The sequence below is a fragment of the Petaurus breviceps genome, unplaced genomic scaffold (genome assembly GCF_028583685.1).
Source record: "Petaurus breviceps papuanus isolate PSGF00001 unplaced genomic scaffold, PetGlider_PUasm1.0 91133, whole genome shotgun sequence".
Classification (NCBI taxonomy): domain Eukaryota; kingdom Metazoa; phylum Chordata; class Mammalia; order Diprotodontia; family Petauridae; genus Petaurus; species Petaurus breviceps.
The window spans coordinates 87,976,469-88,002,801 of record NW_027187419.1 but is presented as its reverse complement, the minus strand read 5'-3'; the positions used below and the strand labels follow the sequence as shown (position 1 = coordinate 88,002,801).

At 36.6% G+C, this 26,333-nt stretch overlaps 1 protein-coding gene across 8 annotated transcripts in view; it reads right to left on the bottom strand.

The window, feature by feature from the left end:
* Window positions 1–26,333, bottom strand: part of SLC4A10 (solute carrier family 4 member 10) — a 399,681-nt gene that overhangs the window by 4,371 nt on the left and 368,977 nt on the right. For 5 of the 8 annotated variants that reach the window (XM_069080754.1, XM_069080752.1, XM_069080753.1 and 2 more), the window contains 7 exons: window positions 23,884–24,135; window positions 22,358–22,426; window positions 19,320–19,493; window positions 18,391–18,513; window positions 8,865–8,932; window positions 6,141–6,257; window positions 5,300–5,339 (listed from right to left, as the gene is read on the bottom strand). In XM_069080754.1, the coding sequence (XP_068936855.1) occupies window positions 5,327–5,339; window positions 6,141–6,257; window positions 8,865–8,932; window positions 18,391–18,513; window positions 19,320–19,493; window positions 22,358–22,426; window positions 23,884–24,135 (816 nt within the window). In that variant the 3' untranslated portion in view covers window positions 5,300–5,326. The remainder of the gene's footprint in view (window positions 1–5,299; window positions 5,340–6,140; window positions 6,258–8,864; window positions 8,933–18,390; window positions 18,514–19,319; window positions 19,494–22,357; window positions 22,427–23,883; window positions 24,136–26,333) is intronic. The other 3 variants (XM_069080757.1, XM_069080758.1, XM_069080759.1) reach the window with 1 other exon arrangement.

Genomic DNA, 26,333 nt, shown 5'->3' with positions numbered 1-26,333 from the left:
GTACACAGTGGGCAGTTAATAAATGTTGACTCAATTGGATTATGAAGTGCAGCCTAAGTCACTTATGGGCCTTTATATAGCCTTTCTTGCTATGATTACCACCCAAGCACCTGGAGTAGGGCTCTTGTTAACAGAATATCATTTCTGACTAAGATGCCTGGCTTTGGACAGATTTTACATATCCCTAATCCTGATTTTTACCCCTCAAGCTACTGATTCCTTCATGGCCAATAGCTCACATTGTCAAATGCATTCTGAAAGTGCTTTAGATTGATTTTATTCTTCCACTTTTGCTAGAAACAGCCCTTCTCAGTTGTCACCATCACCAGGCACCATCAGGTAAGGAGTGCCCGAGCTTCTGCCATTCATGGCAGGCTGCCAGATCTCTGAGAGCTAGTGTGAGCATCTGTGGCACCCTGGGTTGGAGCCTGCCACATGCCTCAGCACATACCACTTACAGGTCACATCGAAATGACTTTCTTTTCTTTCGTTTGCTTTTCTCAAGAGAAGGGATGACAGTACGCACATGATGTGCTGAGAGCCTTAATTCTATATTTTAAAAATCTCTATCTACATATCTCAACTTCTTCAATTCTTTCCATTTGATAAAGTTTAATGACTTTGTCTTCCAATATAACAACATCTCCTTGAGTCCTACCTGGCTCTATGTGAGTTATTCTTGCTCTGTGCACTGTACTAGGGATGCATCCCACTTTTAAAGAGGCAGAAGTCTAGTAGCCATTAATGTTTGTTCTGGAGGATGTCTCTGGAAGATGCCAGGGTCTGTGTTATATAGATTTGTATCCAATATGGTACCTACCACACTCCTGTCTTTTCCTTACCCCTATCCCACTATCATCTACACCTCCTTTTTATCTTCCTTCAATCTCTCACTATCTACTTTCTCCTTCCCTGCTGCCTATGAACAACTCCCATTTTTCTTTCCTCCTTAAAATAATTCATTTCCCCCAATAATTTCTCAACAACAGCCCATATCTTTCTTTCCCTCCTCAGCTAACTTCCTTTAGAAAGCCAGAGACACTAGGTGTCTCTAGTTCCATTCTTCTCACTCCCTTCTAAATAGTCTCTGCAGCCTGGCTTCTGATGATATCATTCAACAGAAACAGCACTTTCCAAAGTTACCACTGATCTCTTAATTGCCAACTCTAGTGACCTTTTCCTAGTCCTCTTCCTCTGTGATCTTTCTGAAGCATTTGCTACTGTTGATCACCTCCTGAATATCATTTCTCTAGGTTTTTATAACACTGCTTTCTCATGGTTCTCCTCCTACCTGTGCATCTGTTCTTTTTTAGGGTCCTTTATTAGATCTTCATTTATGTTGTGCCCACTAATCATGAGCGTTCCCTGGGGCGCTATCCAGGTGCTTCTTTTCTACTCTCTTCTGTCTCCTTCCTCTCTTTCTGTTTCTCTGTCTCTCTCTCTCTCTGTCTCTGTCTCTCCATCTCAGTTGGTGATTTCATTAGTTCCTGTGCAAATGATTTCTAGATGTATATATCCAAATATTGTCTCCCCTGAACTCCAGTAGTAAATTTTGGCAACTGACTGTACAGGTAGGGCAAGAGTGATTGAGTTGAGAATTTTCCTGATATTACAAACTTGGGTGAATACAAGGATCATTGTGTCCTTGATGGTAACAGGAACATTGTGAAAAATGGAGGGTTTCAGGGGAAAGATAATGAGTTTTGCTTTTGACATACTTGAGTTTGAGATGTCTAAGGGACACTCAGTTCAAAATTCCCAAAAGGCAGTGTTTAGAAGAGGTATTCTCTACCAGTTTCTCCTCACTGCCTGGAAAGGTTAGTATTTCTCCTTATGATAAATAATGATGGAAGGACACTGACTAATGTGGATTATCAGGATACAACTGAAGGAGTAAATGTTTCAGAGAAAAATAAAAAGTATTTGAGTCTCATAAAAAAAATATTGCCTAACTCTTGTTGTTCAGTCATTTAGTTGCATGTGACTCTTTGTGATCCTTTCAACCATAACATACATGGAGTTTTCTTAGTAAAGATGCTGGAGTGGTTTACTTCTCCAGTGGGTTAAGGCAAGCAGAGATTAAGTGACTTGCCCAGGCTCACATAACTAATAAGTGTCTCAGGCTGGATTTGAACTCAGGTCTTCCTGACTTCAGGCCCCGTGCTCTATCCACTGAGCCATCTTGCTGCCCCTCTCTAAGTCTACTCATATGTGATTTTCACATACATTTACTCAGCAGCAATAGAAGAGGATTCTGATATAGCTCCTTCTAATTCTATGCACAGCAATCTCTGTGAAGCAATGGGCTTCAAGTTGGATTAGAGTTTACTCTAAAAACTATACCCCAGACTCAATCCCACCTAAGGATCACTTCATTCATGATGGCAGTGGAGATTTTAGGTACTAGGTGTGGGTTTTACAGTTAGTCCTCTTAATTGCCTTGGATCATTCATTTATATTTTTTGTCTGAAATATAGTTAGAGCAGAGAAACAAAGGGCATTCACTGGCATAGAGGATTTGTTGAAGGGGGCAATGAGAATGACTTACAGGATCAGAATAGCTAGTCTAGTGCGACATAATCTTTCTTTCATTTATGTATTATTTAATAGTATTATCTAGTATCATTTTTAGTTTCTAGAATTATTTTCATGTTTCACTGAATTGAATCAGTACTTAACTAACAGGGAATCTGTGAATTTTGAACGCTATAGGACATAGCAATTGCTGTCCCTAACTGAAATAGTGAAATTTAAATGGGACTTATTTCAAATGACCGATCCATGGTCTTCATCAATACTTATAGATCGCTTGTGTTTTCCACATGATACAAATTAAACCCTTTGATCAAATGTGTTGTTTTTTGAAGGTGTTTCTTACAATTTCCCTTTAGTCTTCTCTGAAGTATTTGATAGATAAAAGTACATGAAACTATTGCCAAATACAACTGTTATATTTAACTTCACTTACAAAAGGCACTCCAAAATATCCTGAATTGGCATGAAACCTCATACTCTAGTGTCTGGTAGGGCAAATAGCTACCAGCAAAGTGTGAAATAACAAGAAGCTGTCTCTGTTGCAATCGGCTGAGGTCCTGGGTGCAACTCCAGAACCTAATGTGTTAATATTTTCAAGGTGATTAAGATACAAGACCTCAGCTACCAACCCTACCTTGAGACCTTTTCAGACCAAGAGGCATGCCAAGTCATGCTAGGATATAATTGTTACATAGCCCCTTTGCCCATAAGAGGTGCTCAATAAACGTTGTATTGACAGGTAGGTAAATGAATGAATGAATGATACTTGTGGCATACTTCCTGGTCATACTTTGATGCCCTTATTTGGCACAGGGTTTAACAGTGTTGCTATTGTTCTCAGAATTTCTTGAGAATTCCTCTTTCCATTGGGGTTCCATAGCTAAACAGCTGAATAGCATTAAAAGACACACAAGAAGTCTTCACCTGGGAGGTTTGCCCTTTGGAATGCAGAGAAGCTAGCTGAACCTTCACTTCAATGCAGTGTGCGGTGTAGTAAAGTGACTAAATTAGATGTCAGGAATCTTGGATGCTAGACTCAGATCTTCATTTACTAAACATCTGATTTTAAATAAACCACATAATGTCTCTGGTCCTCAGTTTTCCTATCTGTAAAATGAAGATAATAATACCTACTTTGCCCTACTTCACATTGTTGCTGTGATAATCAAATGAGGGCATGTATGTGAAAGCACTTTATACATTAAAAAGTATATATATATTTTTTTAATGTGTAAGCTATTACTCCAGAAATATTTTGAAACTGCATCAGTGAAAGCCCATCACTGGTCATTAAGACTGGACATTATTGACTACACTCTAAAATGATTCCTTTAAATAGAATGTATTTAAAATTACATTGGGTTATTCTCCAAAGTTAATCTATAAATGTGCTGGTAATTTAGAAAAGTATTTTAAAAAATAGATCTTTTCTGTTAAAGGGCATTACTTGAAAACTTTTGAGTCTGGTATTTAGTTTAAGGAACACTTAACATTAGAACACTTAGCATTAGAACATATTAACTGTTGGCTTGAGTCAAAGCTAAACAGATGGACAGTCTAGACTGCTGGTCTAGTTAATACAGGAAGACACACAACAGTGCCTGAAGTAAGCAGTTCTACAAACCAGATTGTCCTTCATTCCTTGTATAGCCTCCTTGTCCTGCATTTCATTTGGCACATAGTTAGTGCTTAATAAATGCTTTTTAAAAAATCATTCATTTTTGGTCTGTAAGCCTGACCTTCACACTGAACACTAGTGAAATGTCATTACAAATACTTTTTTTTTTTTACTTTGGGGTCAGTCAATTCAAGAAAACAGATTTCTATGTAAGTGGACAGCTCACCTTTCTAGAAACCCTTCAATATTTCTCCAAAACTCTTAGATTGTCACAGAAGTACTATGGATCATTCTATTACACCATAGTAGGGTTATTTTGGATACTGAGATTAAATAGGTCTTAGAATAAAAAGTCACTTCTATGGAGTCAAGTGGAGAAACTCACAAAGGCTTTTGTCCCCAGTATGCCCCCAAGAGAATAAGCAATGAAAAGTCTGTGGTGATAACCGATGAGTTGCTTAGTGCTTTAGCAATAAAAAAAATAAAATAAAACAAAAGAGAGAGATGTCAGTGAGCTGGTCTGTGAACTTTTGAAGGCAAGCCTCTCTGGATTCCCTGTGTGTCTTGTTTATGCAGTTGAGGAAGAGAGACAACATTGAAGCAGCAGCATGCCATTTTGGGGTGACAAAAATCAGCAACAAGAGGTGCAGGTTTTACTGTTTTTCTATTCTTTCTGTTAAGTGTCAAACAGACCCTCTCTTGTGCCCATGTTCTCAACCATTTCCATAAAGCAAGACTCCTGGTGTTTGTTTGGATGCGTGGTTGATAGTACATACAGGGGAGGTGCCCAGTTTATGCAATTAAAAAAAAATCAAGGTGCTCTTTTTTTTTCCTTCTAAGGTAAAAAGAAAAAAAAAAACTGATGCCAGGCTTGAGTTGCTAAGTAATGGCAAGAACATTTCTTAATTGGTGGAAGAGGATTTTGTCTACACTCTCGTGAATAGGTGGGCTTCCAAACCCCCTTGAAGCATTTGGCCAACTGCCCAAGGGTGTTTCAGCTCAAGATGTGGGCTTGAAGCTAGGGCACTCTATGCCTTTTGCCTCCCCAAAACTTACACAGATACAGAGGCTGATCGGGTTTTTAGAAGACACCATTTAACATAAGGGGATGCAATTAAGGAACAGGTTTGAGGGAGAGGGTCTTACCTTTGGGGAATCAGCTTCTAGAGTGATTTAGGAAGGGGAGCTTATGACAGAAATGTAATATGAAACAATCAGGTAGAAAAAGTTAATTGAAAACTTATGGAAATAAAAGAAAATATCAGTTATAGCAAACATTGCAGCTAGTTTCCCCAAATCCCTTGATCACTCTTAAGCAGAAAGAAATACTGCCATGACCCCAATCTGCCATTTATGTTTCATCATCAAGGAAGGTGGGGTGATTTCATTTCTGAGTTATGAAGTCAGAGAAATTCATCAGAAAAATGAGATATATGTTGGAATTCAAGGGCAAAAATCTGCTTTCTACATGCACATGAAATTGCCTACAAGCAACATACATGTGCCCATGCACACACACACAGAGGGAGAGAATAGGATTTCCAAGAATTGTAAATTTTCTAGTGGGCAGTATGTGAAGACCCCCAAATGGGCAGGAAGGGTGGAGTGGGTAAAATTAGGAAGCCAATATAACCTGGGAAACATGGAAAGGAGGGAAAGAGCTAGTTCGGACTACAAAATATCATCAGATATCTATGGTGCTTCTTGCCTGAAGCAGGTCAGCAAAAACAACTTTATAGGAGGCCCAGATAAATAAATGACAGTTTAGAAAATGTTGCAAATGGTGTTTTGGTCTGAGGAAGAAATTTCTGGAAGTATTTTAATTTTGTTTCTAAACACAACTTATGCCTCAATTTTAAAGATTTCTCTGTACAAACTTAAGTTTTCAATTTGATGGTAAATTAATTTTTTCCTTTAGCTAATGATTTGAGGTTATAAAATGCCTGGGATTAATACTTCATGCTGTTATTACTAAAAAAATTCAAACCTTTTAGAAGGAAAGCTTGACTCCTTGTCCTTTGAGTTTTCTGAGGTGATCAGAAGGTTCCTCCACAACGCTGTTTTTGTCATTTCATCAGAAATGTTGATCACGGATGGATCATCTCTAGATGGGAGTTCATACAAAAGTTAAAAAAAAAAATTAACTTCTTAGGCTTCCAGCACCAGGGTCTGTTAATGATACATAAAGCAAGAAAAGCACACCTATCGGTAGATTGTCTATAGCAGAAACCTTTGTAGTCTTCTACCTGATTCCTAATTTCAAACCAAATAACCATGAAAAATGAAAATTCAAAGCCAATTCCAAATATTGCACGTATGTAAGCCATCAACCATAGGCAGTGATTTCCTCATTCAAATTCTAGTTCTGTTCTGTGGTTCATGCACCCAAGAATTTTCCTTGTGGCTTGTGTCCACATTCATTCCTTCAGTGTCATGACATTTATTGTCTCAGTCTCAGCCTTATTGTCTCAGTTTCTACACTCTGGGAAGGTAGCACCTCAAGATCAAATTTGGGATGGTTCATAACTTCTGCTTCAAGAATGAACACAATTAAATGGCAATGGCAAGGAGCCAGAATGCTGTCGATAGGGAACCATCGGAAAGGAGTTTATGGAAGCCAAGCAGATGGGACAGGATGACTTGCTGCAGAAAAATGCTGGAAAATGCAGAAGTCACAGCTGGGCCTCATGTTGAGAAGAGCAGTTATTGCTTTCCTCATGTTTCTATAAGAACGTAATTCTTTTGAGAGAAAGGACTGTTTCATTCTTTTTTGTCTTGGTATGCTCAGCATCTAACACTGTCTAGCACACAGTAGGCACTTAATAAATGCCAAATGAATTAATACTTCAGGTTGAGGGTCAATTTCTCTCGTTCCCTCTTCTTCAATGGTCTTATGGAGAAACACTAGATGTTCTAACTCTGTGTGATTGTGGGAGATCAATTAACAAGCATCAAATGCCAGGTACTGTGCTAAGTGCTGAGGATACAAGGACAAAAAAAGAAAAAATTCTCATTCTAAAAATTTTAGATTTTTATCCTCTCCAGATCTCATTTTTATAGTTTGTAGAATGGGGAGATTGTTTATTTGAAAAGCTCTAAGTATCCCTTTGACTCTAACAATCTATAACTATGTGGGTTTTCCTTGGTCACACAGCAAACATGTGTCAGTTAGGACTTGAAATAAGATGTTCCTGCTTCTGAGATTATCTCTCTATCCACTATGCCAACAAAGTCTCTAAAAAGGAAAGAAATGTCTTTGCTACCTATGCTCAATTTTAAGTAATAAATAATCATAAAAGATTCTAGAGTCCAATTTTAATGTTAGATTCTGCAAAGCAAAAAGGTTTCTGTTCTTATTCTTCAATATTGCAACACATAAATTGCCTCCATGTGGGAAAAACCATTTTTTAAATTGGCATGATTTCAAGTTATCTAGAATTATTTTGTTAGTAAAAATTTAGTTTAAAATAAGGACACAAAGTCATAAATACAAAAAATTAAGGTAAAAAGTGGCAGCAGAAATAGAGTTTTCTGACAAAATATCTGGAAATTCTTTACAAGTTTTAGGGCTGAAATATGTAGATAAATAGTATTTGTAACTCTGAAGAGTGCTACATTGGGAGAAGGATATGATGTATGTCAATACCAACTTTTAAAATTTTCCATGATTTATGTATCATATTAGTCATAATAAATACCCAATAAAAATTCCCTTTGAAGCAACTTTGTGCAAAAAGAAAACAACTGTACTTTGTAGATATTTTTTAAGGGATTACTGATCTCATTGGGAACTGAACTGAAATTCCACTGAAAGTTCTCATAGATGAATTGCCATGAGTAGTAAGATTTTAAGAGTTAATATTTATTTACCAGGTAACCAACTTAGGAAGTAACCATTACATTTGCCAGAGAACCCACCATTTCTTGTGTCCATGTTTTAGCACAATCTTCTATGACCCTTCACCATTGCATCTTACTTTCCCTGGCTTCCTTCAAGACACTTGTAGAAGGCCTTTCCCAAACCCGTACCTGCTAATGTCTTCCCTTTTCAGATTATCTTCCAGCTACTCTCTCTCTCTCTCTCTCTGTCTCTCCCTCTCTATCTCTCTCTCTGTTTCTCTCTCTCTCTGTTACTAGTAATTTTCATATTGTATTCCTCATTAGGATGTATGTTCCTTGAGGGTAGACATTATTTTTGTCTTTCCAGTGGGCCTGGAATACAGTAAGTACTTAATATATGCTTGCTGTCTATTGCCTGAGAAGTGAAACTTGACTTAGTAAGTCTGGTCTTATTTTCTCAGTGGATTAGACTAAGGGTACTTCCAAAGAGAATATAAAACAAAAGAATTTAAGAGCTGGTAGGATCTTAGGGATTAATTAGTCCAATTGTTCATATGTTTACTTATAAGGAAGGAGACAACCAGAGTGGGAGATGACTTACCCAAATTTATACAGCTAAGAGTGTGAGATCACTTTGTTGAGGGACAAGACCCAAGATTACACAGCTGAATGTGGCAAAGCTAGTCCTAAAAACCCACGTTTTGTCCCCTGGCTTCCATGCTACCTCCAAACTTCAGATACAATAGACATTTATCCACTTATCAAATTCAAGAATGGAATTCATTGTGCTTTCAGTGTCTTTTCCTGTTGTCAGAAATGATGCTTTTTAAAGGTCATGGAGTAAATGCCTACATTAAAGGAAACATCTTACCTATAATGCCCTTCCAGAGGGAGCTGCACTGTGCCCTCATCTTCCATGGCTAACATACTTTGTTCTTCCTGGGAAGACAATATTCAAAGTGAGTACATTACACCTGATAGTTATCCATTTTACTTTAAAGAACAGGGATGAATTAATGTTTCATTAGCTTATTAACCCTGAGAGCCTCTCTTTTGTTTGTACTTATTAATGTTAGCATGAGTTCTTTTAATAAAACATCAGTTACCAAGAACACAAGTAATTAAGGGTGTGTTACCTCAAATGATATAATTTAAGTGTTAACAACAATCTTTTTCATGTCACTCAATGGAAAACCTGATTCATTTTCAAAAAGAGCTTTTTCATGTTTTTTTTAAACTGTGAACTAAATTTACTGTTATGTAATGAGGACTTCAAGATTTTGGACCATGTTCCAGAATATTATCAAGGGAGTTTGTGGGATGTACTCCTCCATATATTTTTCAAGTAAGGGGAAGTGGTTTTCTTTTTGAGGTGACTGAAATACAGGCTTGCCTAAAGGCTAGAGGAATGGGCTAGGTGCCTTCTCAAGGGTCATCTTCAGCCTTAAATCCCATCGTTGAAGTTTTCTTTTGCAATTATATTTCTATCTTCTTCCAAAAAAAAAGGAGAAAAGATCATTTGGAGAGGCCATAGTCAAGAATAAGTAAGCAATGAGACTCCTAGGATGAAGGCATTTCTTTTCTCTGTTACATAAATGATTAGGTGCCTCACAGAGCTTTGAATCCATGCTTCCCAGATAAAGTTAGCTTTAACGACTACTATGAAATATAGTAAGTGAAATACTGTGTTATATATGGTATTGGGTATAAACAAACTATTGTTGCTGTACCCAAGGAGAACATTAAGACGTTTCTAGGTTATGACTCAGAGTCCATGTGCTTGTCTGTAAAGAGGCCAACTAAACTCCCCAAGTTTGAAGAAATATTAAGGAGCATTTAAAATCATTAAGACTAACTAAAAGTAAATAAAATAAAATAAAATCATTAAGAAGCTGACTTGGTCATCGAATCATCAGTTTTAAACTCTTGACCTGGGTGGGGGAGAAAGAACTATTTCAATTCTATTTGCTCCTATGGTGAAAGTGTCAAAGCTTGAACATCTCAAAACTACTTTATGATGGATTTCATTGATTTGTTTCTCATGCTTACCACAAAAATATATAATTTGCATTTGTATCACTAACAGACTTATCTCAGGATATATTATATTACATTTGGTTCTGAATTAACACTCCAGAGTGCTATGCACTTGAATACAGTTTATTGGCCTTGAGAGATAGCTGGTTTGCAAAAAAAAAAATGCAATAGTATCTACATTGTTCTGACCTATAATTCCATCATGGAAAATATGGGAGAATAGCAAATGCATCCTGCCAAAGTGTTAAGTTAACACCTGCCACATGATGAGTAAAATAAAAGTAGAATGTATGACAACAAGGAAATCATAAAGTGATTTCAAAAGTCATACTTCCCTGGAAAATGAGTTAAAGACTTGAATGCTGAAGCAATGCTTCCCAAATGAAACAGCTCTCTCTATAATGCAACACTTCTTTCCATGGTTCTCCAATGAATGATAAGCATTATATGTGGTGTATTCTTTCTAACTCTGAATAAAATATCAAGTACTTCAGTGAGAAAAAAAAAGTCTAAATTGTGCAGAGATGAGGTCATAGCTAACAATGGTCAGTCAAGCTGATGATGGAGAACCAAGACCAAAGCTTTGAGAACAAGTATCTTTTTTCCCCCTTAGATGATTTTCCACTTTTCTCTCAAATTACTTTCAATAATTATTTTGCACTCTGTGGCTTGTTAGCATGCGTGGGCTTTATACAAGTCATAATTCCATCCAAACAAAAACTCATCACCTCTAAAGATAGCTTTTCCAAGTCATGCTTATCTGAAAAGAAAGGTGGCAGAGCATCGGCTGCTTTCAGTGCCAGAAGGAAGCTGGGTGGGCCTGCAGGAGCACAGAGACGGCATGCTGAGTCCCTCAGGCATCTCAATAAGGAAACCAAATTAAAAAAAAAAAGCGGCATGCTTCTTGGGAGGAGCATCTACTCAGACACAAAGGGTCAGTCACATGGATTGACCTCAAGGCAATCACTACCCCAACTTATATCAACCTTATGGAAGAACAGATGTTAGAGGAAGCAGCCCTGCCATAATGCCATTCTGGGAATTCATGCAATGGGAGGGGCTCAAAGGTAAAAATATGCTTTGCAACAAAGTCCTTGAATCACTTCAGCTCCTAAACCCTCTTTGAAGGGGCTCAGCCACTTTATGCACAATCCCATTCTATAGTAAGAGATCCAGGGTCTTTGGAGGGTGAGATAGCTAGTTAGAGGAGTGGGTAGGGCACTGTACCTAGAGGCAGGATAGACTTGAGTTCAAATACTGCCTCAGACACTGTGTAACTTCATCCTCTCAAACTCAGTTTCCTCATCTGTAAAATGGTGATAATAATAGTGCCAATCTCATAGGGTTGTTATGAAGATCAAACAAAAATTTATAAATAAATATGAAGATAGGGATATATATATATATATATCTGAGAGAGAGAGAGAGAGAGAGAAAGAGAGAGAGAGAGAGAGAGAGAGAGAGAGAGAGAGAGAGAGAGAGAGTTGTTTGCAAAACTTGAAAGCACCATAGAAATGGTAGATCTTTTCTCAAGGATGTCTGAGTGCTTGGCAAATACTTGGTAAATATGACCAAATAAATAATCACATTTATAGTCCTAGAAGCTTGAAGCATTTTTCAGACTAATAACTAAGGACAGATATTGGTATTCTTTTGCAAGAAACAGAAACCTGAGACCTGACAAAGTTAAATGATAAACCCAACATCAATAAATTAACCAATAATTTCAACACATTTATTGATCTATATATAAGTGTCTGTAAAGTATGAAGAGGAATTAAAAAAAATGAAGTCTGTAGAACTCTGTTAAGGAGCTTACCCTACAGCTGTAGAAACAAAGCATATAAATGTGGTACCAAGTGGTGAATTATAACTGCGAAATAAGCATCACTGACAAAAACTGATCCACAAAGAAGAAAAATTCCTTGAGATGGAATAGTCAATGAAGGTTTTCACAAACGAGGAGAGGTAAGATTTGAGCTAAACTGCAAAGGGGAAGTGAGATCCAGATAGCCATAGAATAAGGCATTTGCTTTATGGTGGGGCAGGTGACGGTGGTGGTGGCAGGGGATACAAGTGGATTTGTGTTGGGGAAGTAGAGGGAAATGAAATTTAAAGATGGGAATATCAAGCTGATGACACTGAACTTTGAGATATATATATATATATATATATATGTATGTGTGTGTATGTGTATATATGTATGTATATGTATACAAATATTTATGTGTGTGTGTGTGTGGTATAGTCTTTCTTTCCTTGTTCATTTCTCTTAGGTGTCATAGTCCCCCCAAAATACTCTTGTTTGGTTGATATCTGTCACTATTGAGGAACAAGTAGTTGTTTTAGAAAGAGCTCTGGACTTCTCAGAAGTTTCCAACCAAGGGTCAGTTTCAGGTCCTGCTTTGTCTTTAAGATGTGTGACCATGAGTAAATCTTTACTTAAAATCCCAGCCGTAGTGAACTGTTCTGATAATCAATGAATATACATGAAAGTACTTGGTAACTTGTAAAATTCTAGATAAGTTTAAATTGTCACTGTTCCTATTTTATAAAATGATATATCTTCTACATAAATAAACACATCTATGGTCCTTAAGATGCTCAAAGCATAACTTCACCCTTGGGCAGATAAAAATTCTGATTTGACCACTTTTTTTTCTTTTTGGAGGCAGAGTAATTGAGGTTAAGTGACTTTCCCAAGGTCACACGGTTAGTAACTGTTAAGTGTCCGAAGCAGGATTTGAACTCAGGTACTCCTGATTCCAGGGCTAGTGCTCTATTCACTGCACCACTTAGCTGCCTCCATTGACTACTTTCTAAATCAAAAATAAAAGTCTAATTCGCATTAGTATTATGTAATGGATAGAATGCTGGGCCATGAGTCAGGAAGACCAGAGTCCAAATCTGGGCAAGTCACTTAATTTCTATTTGCCTCAGTTTCCTCTATTGTAAAATGAAAGTAATATTGGCATCTACCTCATAGAGTTGTTGTAAGGATAAAATGAGATAATATTTGTAAAGCATTTAGAACAGTGCCCGGTACATCTTAGGTCCTATATAAATGTGCATTCTATCTCTCCCCCTCCTGGGTTCTTATAGACAGTCATTAAACTATAAATGAATTAAGGACCAGGTAGATGTAGTTTTTGGAAGTGGAAAAAATTTCTAAATCTAAAACCTCTACAAATGCAAGACATTATTCTTGTTATCACTATTATCATGAAGTTACTGAGGTATCATTAAGCACCATAGTTTAAAAGCCCAGAAAAGCAAGACCAACCATTTCCAGAAAAGGCAGTCTTAGTGGATTGATAGCTAGCCTAATAGACAGGAAGAACTGGCTACACAACGTATGGGCTATGTGACCCTGAGTAAATCACCAAACCACTCAGTGACCCAAGCAATCCTCTAAGGCTAAATTGCAACGAAGGTGCAGATCTGTTTTGGTAAAGAGATGCCTCACCTCGAGCTCCTTGCACTAATAAAATCACAGTGCAAAAAAGGTACAATTGCAAAGCCACTTTTTTTTTCTGATAACTTTAAAAAAATGCTTTGTATAGGACATATTCAGAAAGACAAATCACAGAATAAGAAGCTCACCCAATATCCTTTGAAAATACGGACATTTATTGAAAATTCAAAAAATTTCAGACTTCTGAAAAGTCCATCCAAAGGCATCCATTTACTACATTTAGGAGTTTCTACAGACAAAAAGATTCTCTCCTAGTTCCATTCTCATTACTTTCATTAAACATTACTCACTAGCCTCTACTGTGCCTGACCAAGTCCTAGGATTATGTTCAGCCACCAAATACTCAAATGATCCCTACTTCAGTGGGGACATTTGTAGGCTTTCTTATGTCTCTCTTCTATGGGTGTTATATCTTTCCAAAAGACAAAAGTCTCTGCAGGACCTTGTCTTCTATTTCTTTTGTCTCTCCTCTAATGCTTCCATACATGGTGAATATTCAACTGACTTATACTCAACACAAAACAGATGACTTTATAACTTCCTTGGAGCTCAAAGTCTAGGAAAACACAAGTCAATGAAATTTGTCTGAAACGGACTCGAATCCACTTGGTCAAAAAATGCAACCACATTCTTCCTCATTAGTGGAATATATGAAGTCCTTTCTATTGGATAGATATTAAGTCCTGAGAGATATTTAACCAGGGAGGGGTGTTGGTGTTCCAGACACATTTGGACATCCAGAATTTGATTCTTAAGTCTTTCATTTACACAGAGCAATGTGTAAAATGTCAGGGTTCCAATATTCATTTCTACCCTGATTATAATCCTTTCTTTCTAAAAACTGAAACATATGCATATGCATATGCATGAAGCACATGGAAATTTGGAACAGAAGCTCTGCGACCTTGGACTGGCCTGTGTAGCTATTTATTCTGCTTAGCTCATTATTGAATTTTAAGGTCAACCTAATGTTTTCTCAATGCCATGAGACCGGAAGTGTGCTACTGGGAGGAAAACCCCACAGGATAAAAGTACAGACTTGTAACTATCATCAGAAGGACAAGAGGTGAACCTACTTTAAATTCGAGTCTCAGGGAGCAGCTTAGATGTTACATTAGAGACATTCCTGAAATTTGCCATCTTGCCAGACTTCTACTGAAGTTGCTCTACTGGTTCAGACTATTGGAGAAATGCAATATTATGAAGAAAGCCTTTTGACAACTCCCGTGATCCATTTATCATCTTATTGGACAGTATGCTAGAAAACTGAATGATGGAATAGGAAAAACCCAGTATGACACAATGCGTTCTCTTGACTGGCTCCATCCTGCTGTTGATACCATAAGCCTCCAGGAAGCCAAATGCTGAGGTCTGCTGGACAAAGTTGAAAATAAACCCATGGGAGTTTTTAGTCTAACCCTCCTACTCTCCATATTGACTGGACATTTTTAATATTTATTTCAAGCAGAAGAATGAAGATTTCTATGCTTCTTTTGTTCTTTCCAACTGTCAGATGCATAATTATCTCTGCACTGGTCAGGAGTTTATTTAGTGTTCAACAAGAGATTATTTCAACACTGTCACTGGCCTTATTTTTCTTCCCATATTATAGTTAAACAAAAGTAGATCCAAAATAGAATTTGAGTTGGAAGGGACCTTAGAAGTCAACTAGCAGCAGTATGGCATAGTCAGTAAAGTATTAGATTTGGATTAAATGTTGGACATGCTATCAAGAAGACCTAGATTCAGATTTGGCTTATGACATTTGCCATGTGACCATGAGTAAGTAAGCCACTAACATACTTCAGTTTCAGTTTCTGCATCTTTCAAATGTGGGCAGCCCTAATACCTATATTACATGTTGGTTGTGAGTTTCATGTGAGATAATGTATGTAAAGTAGTATGCAAAACTTAAAGCACCACAGAAATGCCATTTATTATAGTCCAAACCCTTCATTTTATATATGAGAGCCCAACACATAAAATGACTTGTCAAAGATTTCACAATAAATCAAAGAACAGGCAAGGGAATGCAAAAAACCTAATGGTTAATGGTTCAAATTAGATGTAGATCTATTCTCCATAGTAGTTCTGGGTTTTCTGTCTAAAACCAAGGTTCTATCTTCATGTACACACGTGCAATTTGGACATTCCAAATTAATCACATTTTGTACTTACAGAAAACAAATATCTCTATAAATCAAGGTGTTATTTTACTGTTTTTGAAATCCTCCTTCTTGTGAAAACATACTCAGCATTTGATGGAACATTGCACTATTCTATGTGCTGTAACAGGGCAGTTACTCAAATAGGACCTCTACTCTCAGAGAACTTAAGTCCAGCAAAAAAGACATAGGGAATCACATTCAAGGGGAAAACACCATAGAATGACCAGCTGTGGTTTTACAAAATATGTCATATGAGCATTTTGGAATAGTAAAAATAGTAAGTCTAAAGGAAGATGGAAAGTAAGGTACCATGGTTTATCTTGTAGAGGGCGGAAGAAAACCATATAATACATGTTTCTTTCTCGTCATTTCAAGGAGAGATAAAGCAGGGAAGAGGTTTTAAATTTGCTTTGAATGAAGAACGTTCTTTTGGAGGAACAAAATTTTGCTCTAGAATCTCAAGGGAAATAACTTTTTAAAAGTAGGAAAGAATGAGAGAAGAAATGAACTTTGCAAGTTGGAAAGGAAGAATGTTCAAGGTATAGGGTATGACTTGAGAGGAGAGTCATAGGTGGGTTAATTATATTAATGAAGCAGTTAGTATGGTTATCTCATCAGAGGTGATGAAATGCAGACATTCAACAGAAGATATAAATCAGGCAGTCACAGAAAATAAGATATTAGTTACTGTTTTGGTGTGTTTAATAATAAATGAAAGATTAGAAAGGCTGGAAGAATCACATTCAGCAAGCTTTGCATGTAAACCTTTTGTTCAGAAACCTACTTGCAAATTGCATTCAGCTAGAAAGCTGGAATTGAGAATAAATATAATTAATTAAATTAACCCAATTCAATTCAACAAACATTTGATAGGTTTTCTACTATATGCAAGGTACTGTACTAGACCAAATGCTTCCAACTTAAAACCAAACTAATCCTTGTCCTCAAGGGATTTATATTCCCTTTGGAGAGTGGCGCCCATGGAGAGGAAATATCTGTACAAGGTAATACAAGGACAGAAAAGTAAGGTGGCCCTTCAGCTTCAAATGTCAGTATCTTTACCCTTCAAAAATATTTGTTGATTTCTATCTCCTTTAGACTTAGTCTGTACTGAGTCCCAACCTGTCTTTTTTTTTGGGGGGGGGGAGAGGGTGTAGAATATGGTGTTTAAAGTACAAACACACTAGAAATGAACTAAAAACCAAGATTAGAAAAGAAAACCAATACTATTGGATATTGTGCTTGTAGGATCTTGCTTTTTTATGACACAAGCAAAATTTTAAAATACTAGCTTCTGTAGTACACTTGGAAAGATATAGTGGTCATACCGGAATTCAAACTTGTGTCACTAGAGAAAATGCTATTCAAAAAATGCCTTCTAGACCATTTAAGAAGATTAATATTGCCAGGTATTCTTTAGTACAAAGTTATTTTATCATGCTATGTCACCCAGAGTGGAGAGACCATTTGCAATTAAATGACCACAGAGAAACCTACAACAATCCAGTTCCATTGTTGAAATACAGTTCTCCAAGGAACAATGGACAGAAGTTTCGTGATGGATCTTTGCTGTCTAAACAGTGAAAGGCACTGATGTGGCTGAGCAAAAATGAAGAGCATTAGAATAGTTTAAAGGAACATATCTGTGGATATAGTAACACACTAAATGGTTGAAGCAAGTGGACAAACTCATCATGCCTCTCATAGAGAATAAATATAAAGATTAATTTCCAAGCTCTCACCAAATATTTTCTTTTAAATGTTAAGTTCATCTCTTTTTTTCTATTTTTAAATTGATGTGATTAATTAATATATCAAATATTTTACTAGTTAATCTTGTCATCTGCAAACTCCATGCCTTCTACGTTACTTTGTAATTGCCTAAGTAGATAAAAGAATAGCTCCCCAAATTTAGAAATGACAAAACAAGTAAAAGTAACCTCATCACATTGAAAGTATAATGCAGAAGCACTAAAAAGTGATATATTTCTTTTTGTATATGAAACAAAATGGGACAAAGAAGAAGATCATGAAAATAATAGTTTTCTCTGAAAACAGCTTGATTAAGTCAACCTTCCATTATTTTGAAAAAGCAAGTCAAATAAACATTTCTCACTGTTTAGCATTTAAACTAACCAATGACCACAACATTTTTGCTGTAGTCTCTTGGCCAACACTTACTTATTTCTAACAAAATGCCAGTGATAATTTGTTCCTTGCCCTCTTACATATTTAATTGAGTCAGTCTTTATACATGTAGACATTGGAAGACACTGCAATTCATTACCAGCTGTCTGCTATACGCAGGATAGGGGTTTTTAAAAACAATCATAGCACCTGGAGATTATGTATATGTTCAAATTATCTTATGAATTCAAGGAAATTTGTGACTTGGCTCACTTTATAAATAGAAGCTATCATTCCTTAAAATAGCCTCATATTTTCAGTGTGTCTGGGTTTAAACACATCGAATGTGCATTATTTTTTTTTTCCAAATGCCAGTTTTCTGGTGTCAAGTTGTAAGCTCTCCATTCAGCCAATTCACATCTGTCAGGATCAGTGATTACATAAAATGAAACAGGGTAATCTAGTTGTTTCAAAGAACTTTTGCTATTCAGGGCCAATGGTTGGGTGGGAAATGATGAGTTTCATTACTAAAGAGAATTGAATTTTAAAATGAAAAAAAAAATCCAATACTGTTTTTTCCTCTGACCTACCTCTTTTTCAGCATCTTCCAATTTCTTTTTCTTGCTTTCAGGCATCAAATCATCCAACCAGCTTAATTCTCGTTTGGTAAAAAATAAATCCATCAATTTTCTTACAAACACCAAAGCTAATACCTGTAGTAAACAGGGGCATAATTTCAAAGCATAGGAAACCTATTATAGGTGCATGTACATTTAATGGAAACATGTCAAATTACATTGAAATGCTTTATTTTGGTTGATATAACAATAAATATTAGTATAGCAGTATATAGTGCATAAATCGTCTGGACTGTGCTGTTTGGAACTTAAAAGAACATAAGTAATACTTTTTTTTTTTAAGTATCATAGGCCTCATTATGGAAGGGTTGGGCATATTATATTATGATGGTGGATGAAATTTGAAAATTCACATTTCTATTATGAATTAGGGTTAAGATAAGCTTATCTTGCCCCCTCATTAAAATCTATTAACTATTTTTCATTCTCTAATGTCAGCATGAGAGACAAGGAACTCTTATGGATACTAATAACAGCATAATTCTATATTGGCATTTTTTCACATTGAGTATCTCTTTTTAAGTTATGGAACATTTGAGAAACTTAAACTCACTCAATTTCAAAATACTCCTTTCATCAATGATATCTACACCTTAATCTCAAGTTTGGATGATTTTTAAACATTTATTTTTCCTCCCACATTTAATCCCTTGTCAATTATCCTTACTGTTAAGGAGACACAACTAGCCTGGATAATTGAAATTTACAGGTAATTTTAGTCACTAGTTTTAATCTACTATCTCACCAAAATTAACTGGTTTCAGTTTTATTGTATTTCCTGCTTCCCATCGTCTGAATGGAGGATCCAATAAAATGTCCACATGCCAGATAACAGCTCCTTGGATAGAGGAAGCTAACAAGGAGATATAGTGTTTTCATACCATCATGGGAAAGACGATGGCAGCTCTTGAAACTTTGATTATCCATAGGAGGCCAAGGCAACTCATCTGAATGATGGTGAAGAGATGGACTTTTCGAAGGGGTACATGCCGTAGGTATATGAAATCTGGCTGGTGTTTTGCTGGCATCCAGAAAAGCTTTATTCTATCAAAGAACTGTAACATAAATTAAATTAAATTCTTTTGATAAATAATAAGAAGAACTACATCATCATAAATTGATGTTGCCTTCTTAACATTGTAGCTTTACTTGACATTCCATTCACATTTTTCACCCCATTTGAAGTGTTAGGTCCCTCAAGTTTCCTGGATTTTTTTTTCAGCAATTGGGGTTAAGTAACTTGCTCAAGGTTACAAGGCCAGGTGTTTCTGGGTGGGGGCTAAGTGTCTGAGCCCGGATTCAATCCCAGGTTATCCCGAATCTGGGGCCGGTGCTCTTACTCACTGTGCTACCTGGCCACCCCAAGTTTCCTGGTTTTTAATGGGAATAAGCTATCTCTACACTCAATCCCATGCTCTCATCTAAATAATAATGGGAAGCTTTAAAATTTGATAATCACATTTCATTTTTATTAGGAGGTTGGATAAAACATGGGTTGGATAAGACACAAGGGGGGGGGGGAATTCATTTTTCTGATCAACTCCTTTCTCTCCTCTACTACTTAGCCTCCTCGAGGAGATAAAACACCATTATCACTATAAATTTTTTTTTTTGCTTTTTTTTTGGAGGGCAGTTGGGGTTAAGTGACTTGCCCAATGTCACACAGCTAGTTTTTATGTTAAGTGTCTGAGGCTGAATTTGAACTCAGTTCCTCCTGACTCCAGGGATAGTGCTCTATTCATTGCAACATCTAGCCACCCCATCACTATAATTTTAAACAACAAATCATGATTGCAATCCTATTATGTATTTGTAGGACACTGTTCAATGGAAGATAAATAAGGAGAGGTTTTTGAATCATTTATTTTGAATATTTAAAAGAGTAACCTATCTCCATATCTGTGTGTGGAGTGAAATTCATAAAATAGGACCTTCCTTAAAAAAGAGGGAGGGGGAAAGTAAAATGAAATCTCTTGCCTTGCATATGAATATCTCAGATTTTACAGAACTGAAATTTCCCAGTGAATCTTCCTCCAGTTGTGAAGCTGTATAATTGCATAAGTGAACCTTATTGTGTGGGTGTCTGAGTTGTTATTGTTTAGGTGGTACATTTGCTTTACTTTGGGTTTTCAAAGTGTTGGAATGAATATAGAAGCGACTGTGCAGCTGAATACAGAAACAGTGTAAGTGAGAACACTGTGATCTCTCGCAGTGTTTTTTCTGCCGCATTTCAGAGTGAGAAGCCTAGATATTAAGTTTCTTAATATTGTCAAACAACCAGGTAACTTCTATAGAATCCTCCCACACCCAGGGATTTAACTTTTCCCTTGTTAATACCGGTACTTAACAAGTGTTCAATGGCTAACATTCAAGTAATAGTAACAATTTTTTAAAAACAATTATAAACATTCTATTTTTCTCTTCTCCTGGTTGCCTTTCCATTGCTCTACAATCACTAATACTTGAAGTACAAGACCTGGATGTTCCACTTCTATTTTCAATAAACTCTCCATGAAACACTTTTCATCCTGTTTCATTTGTTGCTACTTAAAACTCATTAGATTTCTCTCCTAGGCCTTTGGGTAATGTTTTCCTCAATTCTCATTCGAAAGATTCACACCCCAAAGAATTCCAAAACTTGGCATTTTTGTTTAATTCTAAACCTCATGGGTACAAAATCATGTGAGCGGAATTAGGGGAAAAAATCTGTCGAAACCTATCAAAACTATTTTACTTTGTTTCTTAAACTTATGCTGCTGTATTTATGTGAGCCTGGGGCCTAATAATAAATACTTTTCACTTAGAGATGAAATTAGTGCTAGTGGAACTTTTGCCAAAGGCAAAAAAACAGCAAAACAAACAAACAAAACCTCTTCCGGCACTTTTCCCTGATTCCTTTACGGAAGCCCAGAATCATTGGGAGTGCACTTTTCTAGGAGGAAAAGTTCTTGGAATGAATGAACTTTTGTGTGGGGAAATGACATTGTATGGCTCCTCTCAATAACCCTTGTTGGAGGAAACTACCTCACCTAGAATCAGATGGGCCACCCCCGATGTCTTATCCTTTTGAGGGACACTTAAAAATCAACTCAAGATCTCTCTTGAATTACACATATTGATGTCAGAGCTAAACTTCTACCCTTCTTTATTTGTGAGTGTCGGACACTGGTTCTTTACTCAACAAAAGGGGCTCTGGGCTGGCCTGATGCCAAATATGACTCTTATCTAACCTTGAGTCTTTTTCACCCTTTTAATATACAGACAAATGAGTAAATGCAGAGTAGGCTTGTTATAAGAAGAACATATAGTTTATGTAGTTCCTTTATTCAACCTGATATAAATTAAACTTCTCAATAAATTTACCCTAGAATGATAGATTCTCATACTCTTCAGAGTTCAACAGAATGCCCTTTTTGTATATAATTGTGTTATGGAACCCAGCAAGAAAGTTCAAATGCAAAGGAAAATATTAAGCACTGATTGTTTGCTCCCAACCTCTATAATATTAACAATATCTTTTTACTTGCTCAGAAAATGCTCATTCTTTTTCTTGTGCATGGAATTTGTTTCATCCCCCAGTGTAAATTTGCTAGTGACAAACACAATTCTGTAGGGCTGTGATGGGGTTAGACATAGAGGGGAGGGACCAACTGGAAGGGACTTCAGAAGCTTTTTAGTGCAACCTCTTCTTTTCTATAAATGAAGAAAGCTAAGATTCAGGGAGGTTAGTGACTGACTAGAAGGATTCTGCTTTGGCCTTCTGCAGTCATGGTTAATCTTATCCAATTTAGGGGGACTACATGAGATACGGTCTAGTGTTAGTTCCTAAATTGGCTATCCCATTATCCATAGAATTTTTTTTTACCATAATATAGTACTTTGTAAAGGTTGCTACAAGTTTTTATCATGACATACTTACCTGAATTCCCTTTAGAGATGAGGCACCCATGTAAAGAAATACCCCATAAAGCACTGGCATTGGAATAAACTGGAAAGGGAGGAAAATCAGAGCAGAGAATAGCATATAATTTACTGTTTTCAGATGTCATTCTGAGATGTTATTTCATGCTTACCAAAGATATTCCTAGTGTGGCTATTGTAGAAGGAGAAAAATATACGGCAATACACTTTCTGGAAAATTTGAACTTTGTTTTTACAATGCTAAAATATCAAGATGAAAAGAGAAAAATGCAGTTCCTAGTTGCTTTTCTAGTTGCTTTTGTCAACACCAGGCTGGAAGCTTGTAAACAACTGCATTTTCCCCTTTTTAATCTTACAGGTTGGGCATCATCTCATTTACTATAGGATGCAACTTTGTAGGACAGTATAAAAATGTATAGAATTCTTAAAAGTCTAATTCAAAGCAAAATAATTTGATTATATTCTTTAAGTTGTAGCCAACCGAAAAAGGTAACAGCTTAAAATCTAATTATATTAGATTGGAAATATTTATTAAATTGTGTGAGACAAAGCAACCATTATTTAAAGTTTTACAATGGATAGAACACCCCCTTTAAATATAAGAAAACAAATGCATGCATGGACAATTGCCATGAAATAGGTTTTATGTTGTATTTAGAATAGGAGAGGGCAAATGTGACCATGGACAAGTCTCTGCTCATCTCAGTGCCTCTTTGCAATGCTCAATATCATTAATTGGAATTATATCTGCCCGCTGAGAAGAAAATAGACCCTTTACTTAGTCTGAACCTGCATCAAATTCAGGATATGTCAGATTTTTTTTTTGCAAAAAAAAAAATCAATGATGTCAGTCAGAAACAAAAAAAAATGCCTTTTGCCAAAAACTTGATCACAGTTATAATTTAATTTAGCCATTTCAAGATGGTGTTCAATTGTTGTCAGTCATGTCTGACTCTTTGTGACCCCATTTGACAAAGACTGGAGTGGCTTACCATTTCCTTCTCCAGTTTATTTTACAAACAAGGAATTGTGGCAAACAGGGTTAAGTGATTTGCCCAGGGTTACACAACTAGTAAGTGTTTAAAGTTGGATTTGAACTCATAAAGGTGAATGTTCCTGATTCTAAGACCAGTGCTCCATCCACTGTGCTGCTAGATGCTTTTAATTTAGACATTTACTTTTGTCAAATTAATGTTTATGTGCATGAGATCAGAAATTTACAGTTGAAAGAAACTTCAGAGATTGTTTTTGACCCCCTCATTTTACTTATGAAGAAACTGAGGTCCATATACTTAAAGAAGACTTTAAAATGTAAACTGGAAATTTTTGCTTTTAGTAAAGGTCATGTTTTTCTTTTGGTAACATTAGCTATGTACATTTATGTAAATAATATATTAAAGAGAACACAATATAACATTTTGACCAATTCATTGAACCATTTCTGCAAAATGGAAATTTTCATTATCTACAATGACACATATACTTTGCCTCCTGATTCCATGTACAAAATTAGGCTTGATTTACCTTAAGAATGCTGGTCATAAAGACAGATGAACCCATAAGGACAAAAATCATGAGTCCTGTAACTCTTTGTTCTCGGATTCCAAGAAATTTGGGTTGTTCCCCTGGGGCTGAACATTCAGATTCCAGTTTTAGGCTGTTCACGTGAGTAATTGAAAGAACTGTGGCAGCCACAAACCATGGGAGTCCCATAATGGAGCACACGCCAAGCATGACTGCCACCATCAGTAAATCCAGATGGTACCCACATCCTTTCTGTTGGGAAGAAACAAAGATTCTTACTTCTAATAACTTGTAGGAAGACCAGGAGTAAGTACCACCATGCATTGGTAGCAGTAAGAACATAAGAAATATTATTTACTATTTTATACCTTGTGTGACTTGCACAAAAATGGCATAAAAGTCAAAGATGTAAAAGTGATAGACACTACATAAGTACCTAGAAAACTAGTTTCATAGGCAGATGTACAGCAGCTAGGATCAATTTCAGAAGCTCATACTTTTACAGATAAAATAAATGTGTTCCCAGATTAATGTCATCTCAATTTCCAATATATTTCCAACATGTATGTAAACTCAGGAGGAAATTAAATTCACATCTATTCACCAAACATTATTAAATATCTACTATATGCAAGACACCATACATAGAGTTGGGAATATGCATATAAAGAAAAAAACCATACTTGCAGTCAAGAGGTTCATATACTACTGGGGCAGTGATATACAACATGTATACCAACAAGTATAATTTAAGGCAATTGGAAGGCAATTTGGTGGCATAATGGATAGAGTGTTGGATTTGGAGTCAGGAGGGCCTGAGTTCAAATTCTGACTCAGAGAAGTTATTTAAGCCTAAGTTTGTCTCAGTTTCCTCACCTGTCAAAATTAGGTTAAAAATATTGCCTACCTCTGAGGCTTGTTATGAGGACAAAATGAGATAATATATGTGCAGCACTATGTAAACCTTTTTTTTTTTTTGAGGGGGAAGGCAGGGCAATTCGGTTTAAGTGACTTGCCCAAGATCATATGGCTAGTTTTTTGTGTTAAGTGTCTGAGGCCGTATTTGAACTCAGGTCCTCCTGACTCCAGGGCTGGTGCTCTATTCACTGTGCCACCTAGCTACCCCAAATAAGTTAGTTGGCTTTTTTTTTTGGCAAGGCAATTGGGGTTAAGTGACTTGCCCAAGGTCACACAGGTAGTACGTGTTAAGTGTCTGAGGGCAAATTTGAACTCAAGTCCTCCTGATTCCAGGGCCAGTGCTCTATTCACTGTGTCACCTAGCCACCCCTCACTGTGTAAACCTTAAAGTGCTATATGAATGCTAGCTATTACAGAAAAAGAAAATCAAGCAAGGCCTTTTGGAAGAGGTAGTACTTGAAATGAATCTTGAAGGAAGACAAGGATTCTGAGTGATAAAGATGGAGGGAAAGTTTCTGAAAATGCATGGAGGCAGGAGATAGGTTGTCAAATTCAAGGAATGACTAATAAGCTGATATGGATGGAATGTAGAGTGAATGAAAGGTAGAAATTCTATAAGGACCTGAAAGATTGTTTGGAGTCAGAATAAGAGGCAACAGAGAACCACAAGGCTCAGGAGCAGGATAATGACATGATCACACTATGCCTCAGGAAGATTATTTTGGCAAATTTAGGATATGAATTAGACAGGAGAGGCTGAATTAAGGGGAACAATTAGAAGGCTATTACAATAATCTAGTCAAGAGGCGGAGAGTTCTTGAATGAAGGTGAGTGTAGAGAAGGCAAGCAATGTGAGATATATTGTATCAAAGGAGATGATGGTGAGGGAGAGTGAAAAGTCAAGAGTGGCTATGAAGTTAGCAGTCTGAGTGGCATAAGAGGATGGGAATGTCAACAACAGTCAGAAAAATTCTAGGGGAAAGAATGTGAATTCTGCTTTGGACATGATGAATTCAAGATGCTTTTTGAACATGAAGAAGGATATATTCAGCAGGCAGTTGGCAATGTGGGTCTGGAGCTTAGAAGAGAGATCTGGGCTGCATCTAGGAGCTATCTGCATAAAGATGATAGTTGAGTCCATGAGATCTAATGAGTTCACCAGTAGAGAGTTTGTAATTTGAGAAGAAGGGAGGACCCAGGAAAAAACTTTGGGGGATATCCATGTTTGAGCAATGAAGGAAGAAGGAGAGGGGAAGAAATGGTGAAGAGTCTGAAAAAAGATGAGTGTTCCTCAAGCCTCTGCCTTGGGTCTTATCTTCTCAAAGTATGGACTTCTCACTAGTGAGCTCATCGGAAGTGATAAAAAGTAAGAAGGGAACCAGTAGAGAGCAGCACTACAGAAGACAAAGGAAAAGGACTTTATCCAAAAGGATGGAGCTTTCAACCACATAAAAAGCTGCAGAAAGGTCAAAGAGGATAAGAGCCAATTTGTGAGAGCACCAGTAACTCTGGTCAGAAACCTAATTATGTGG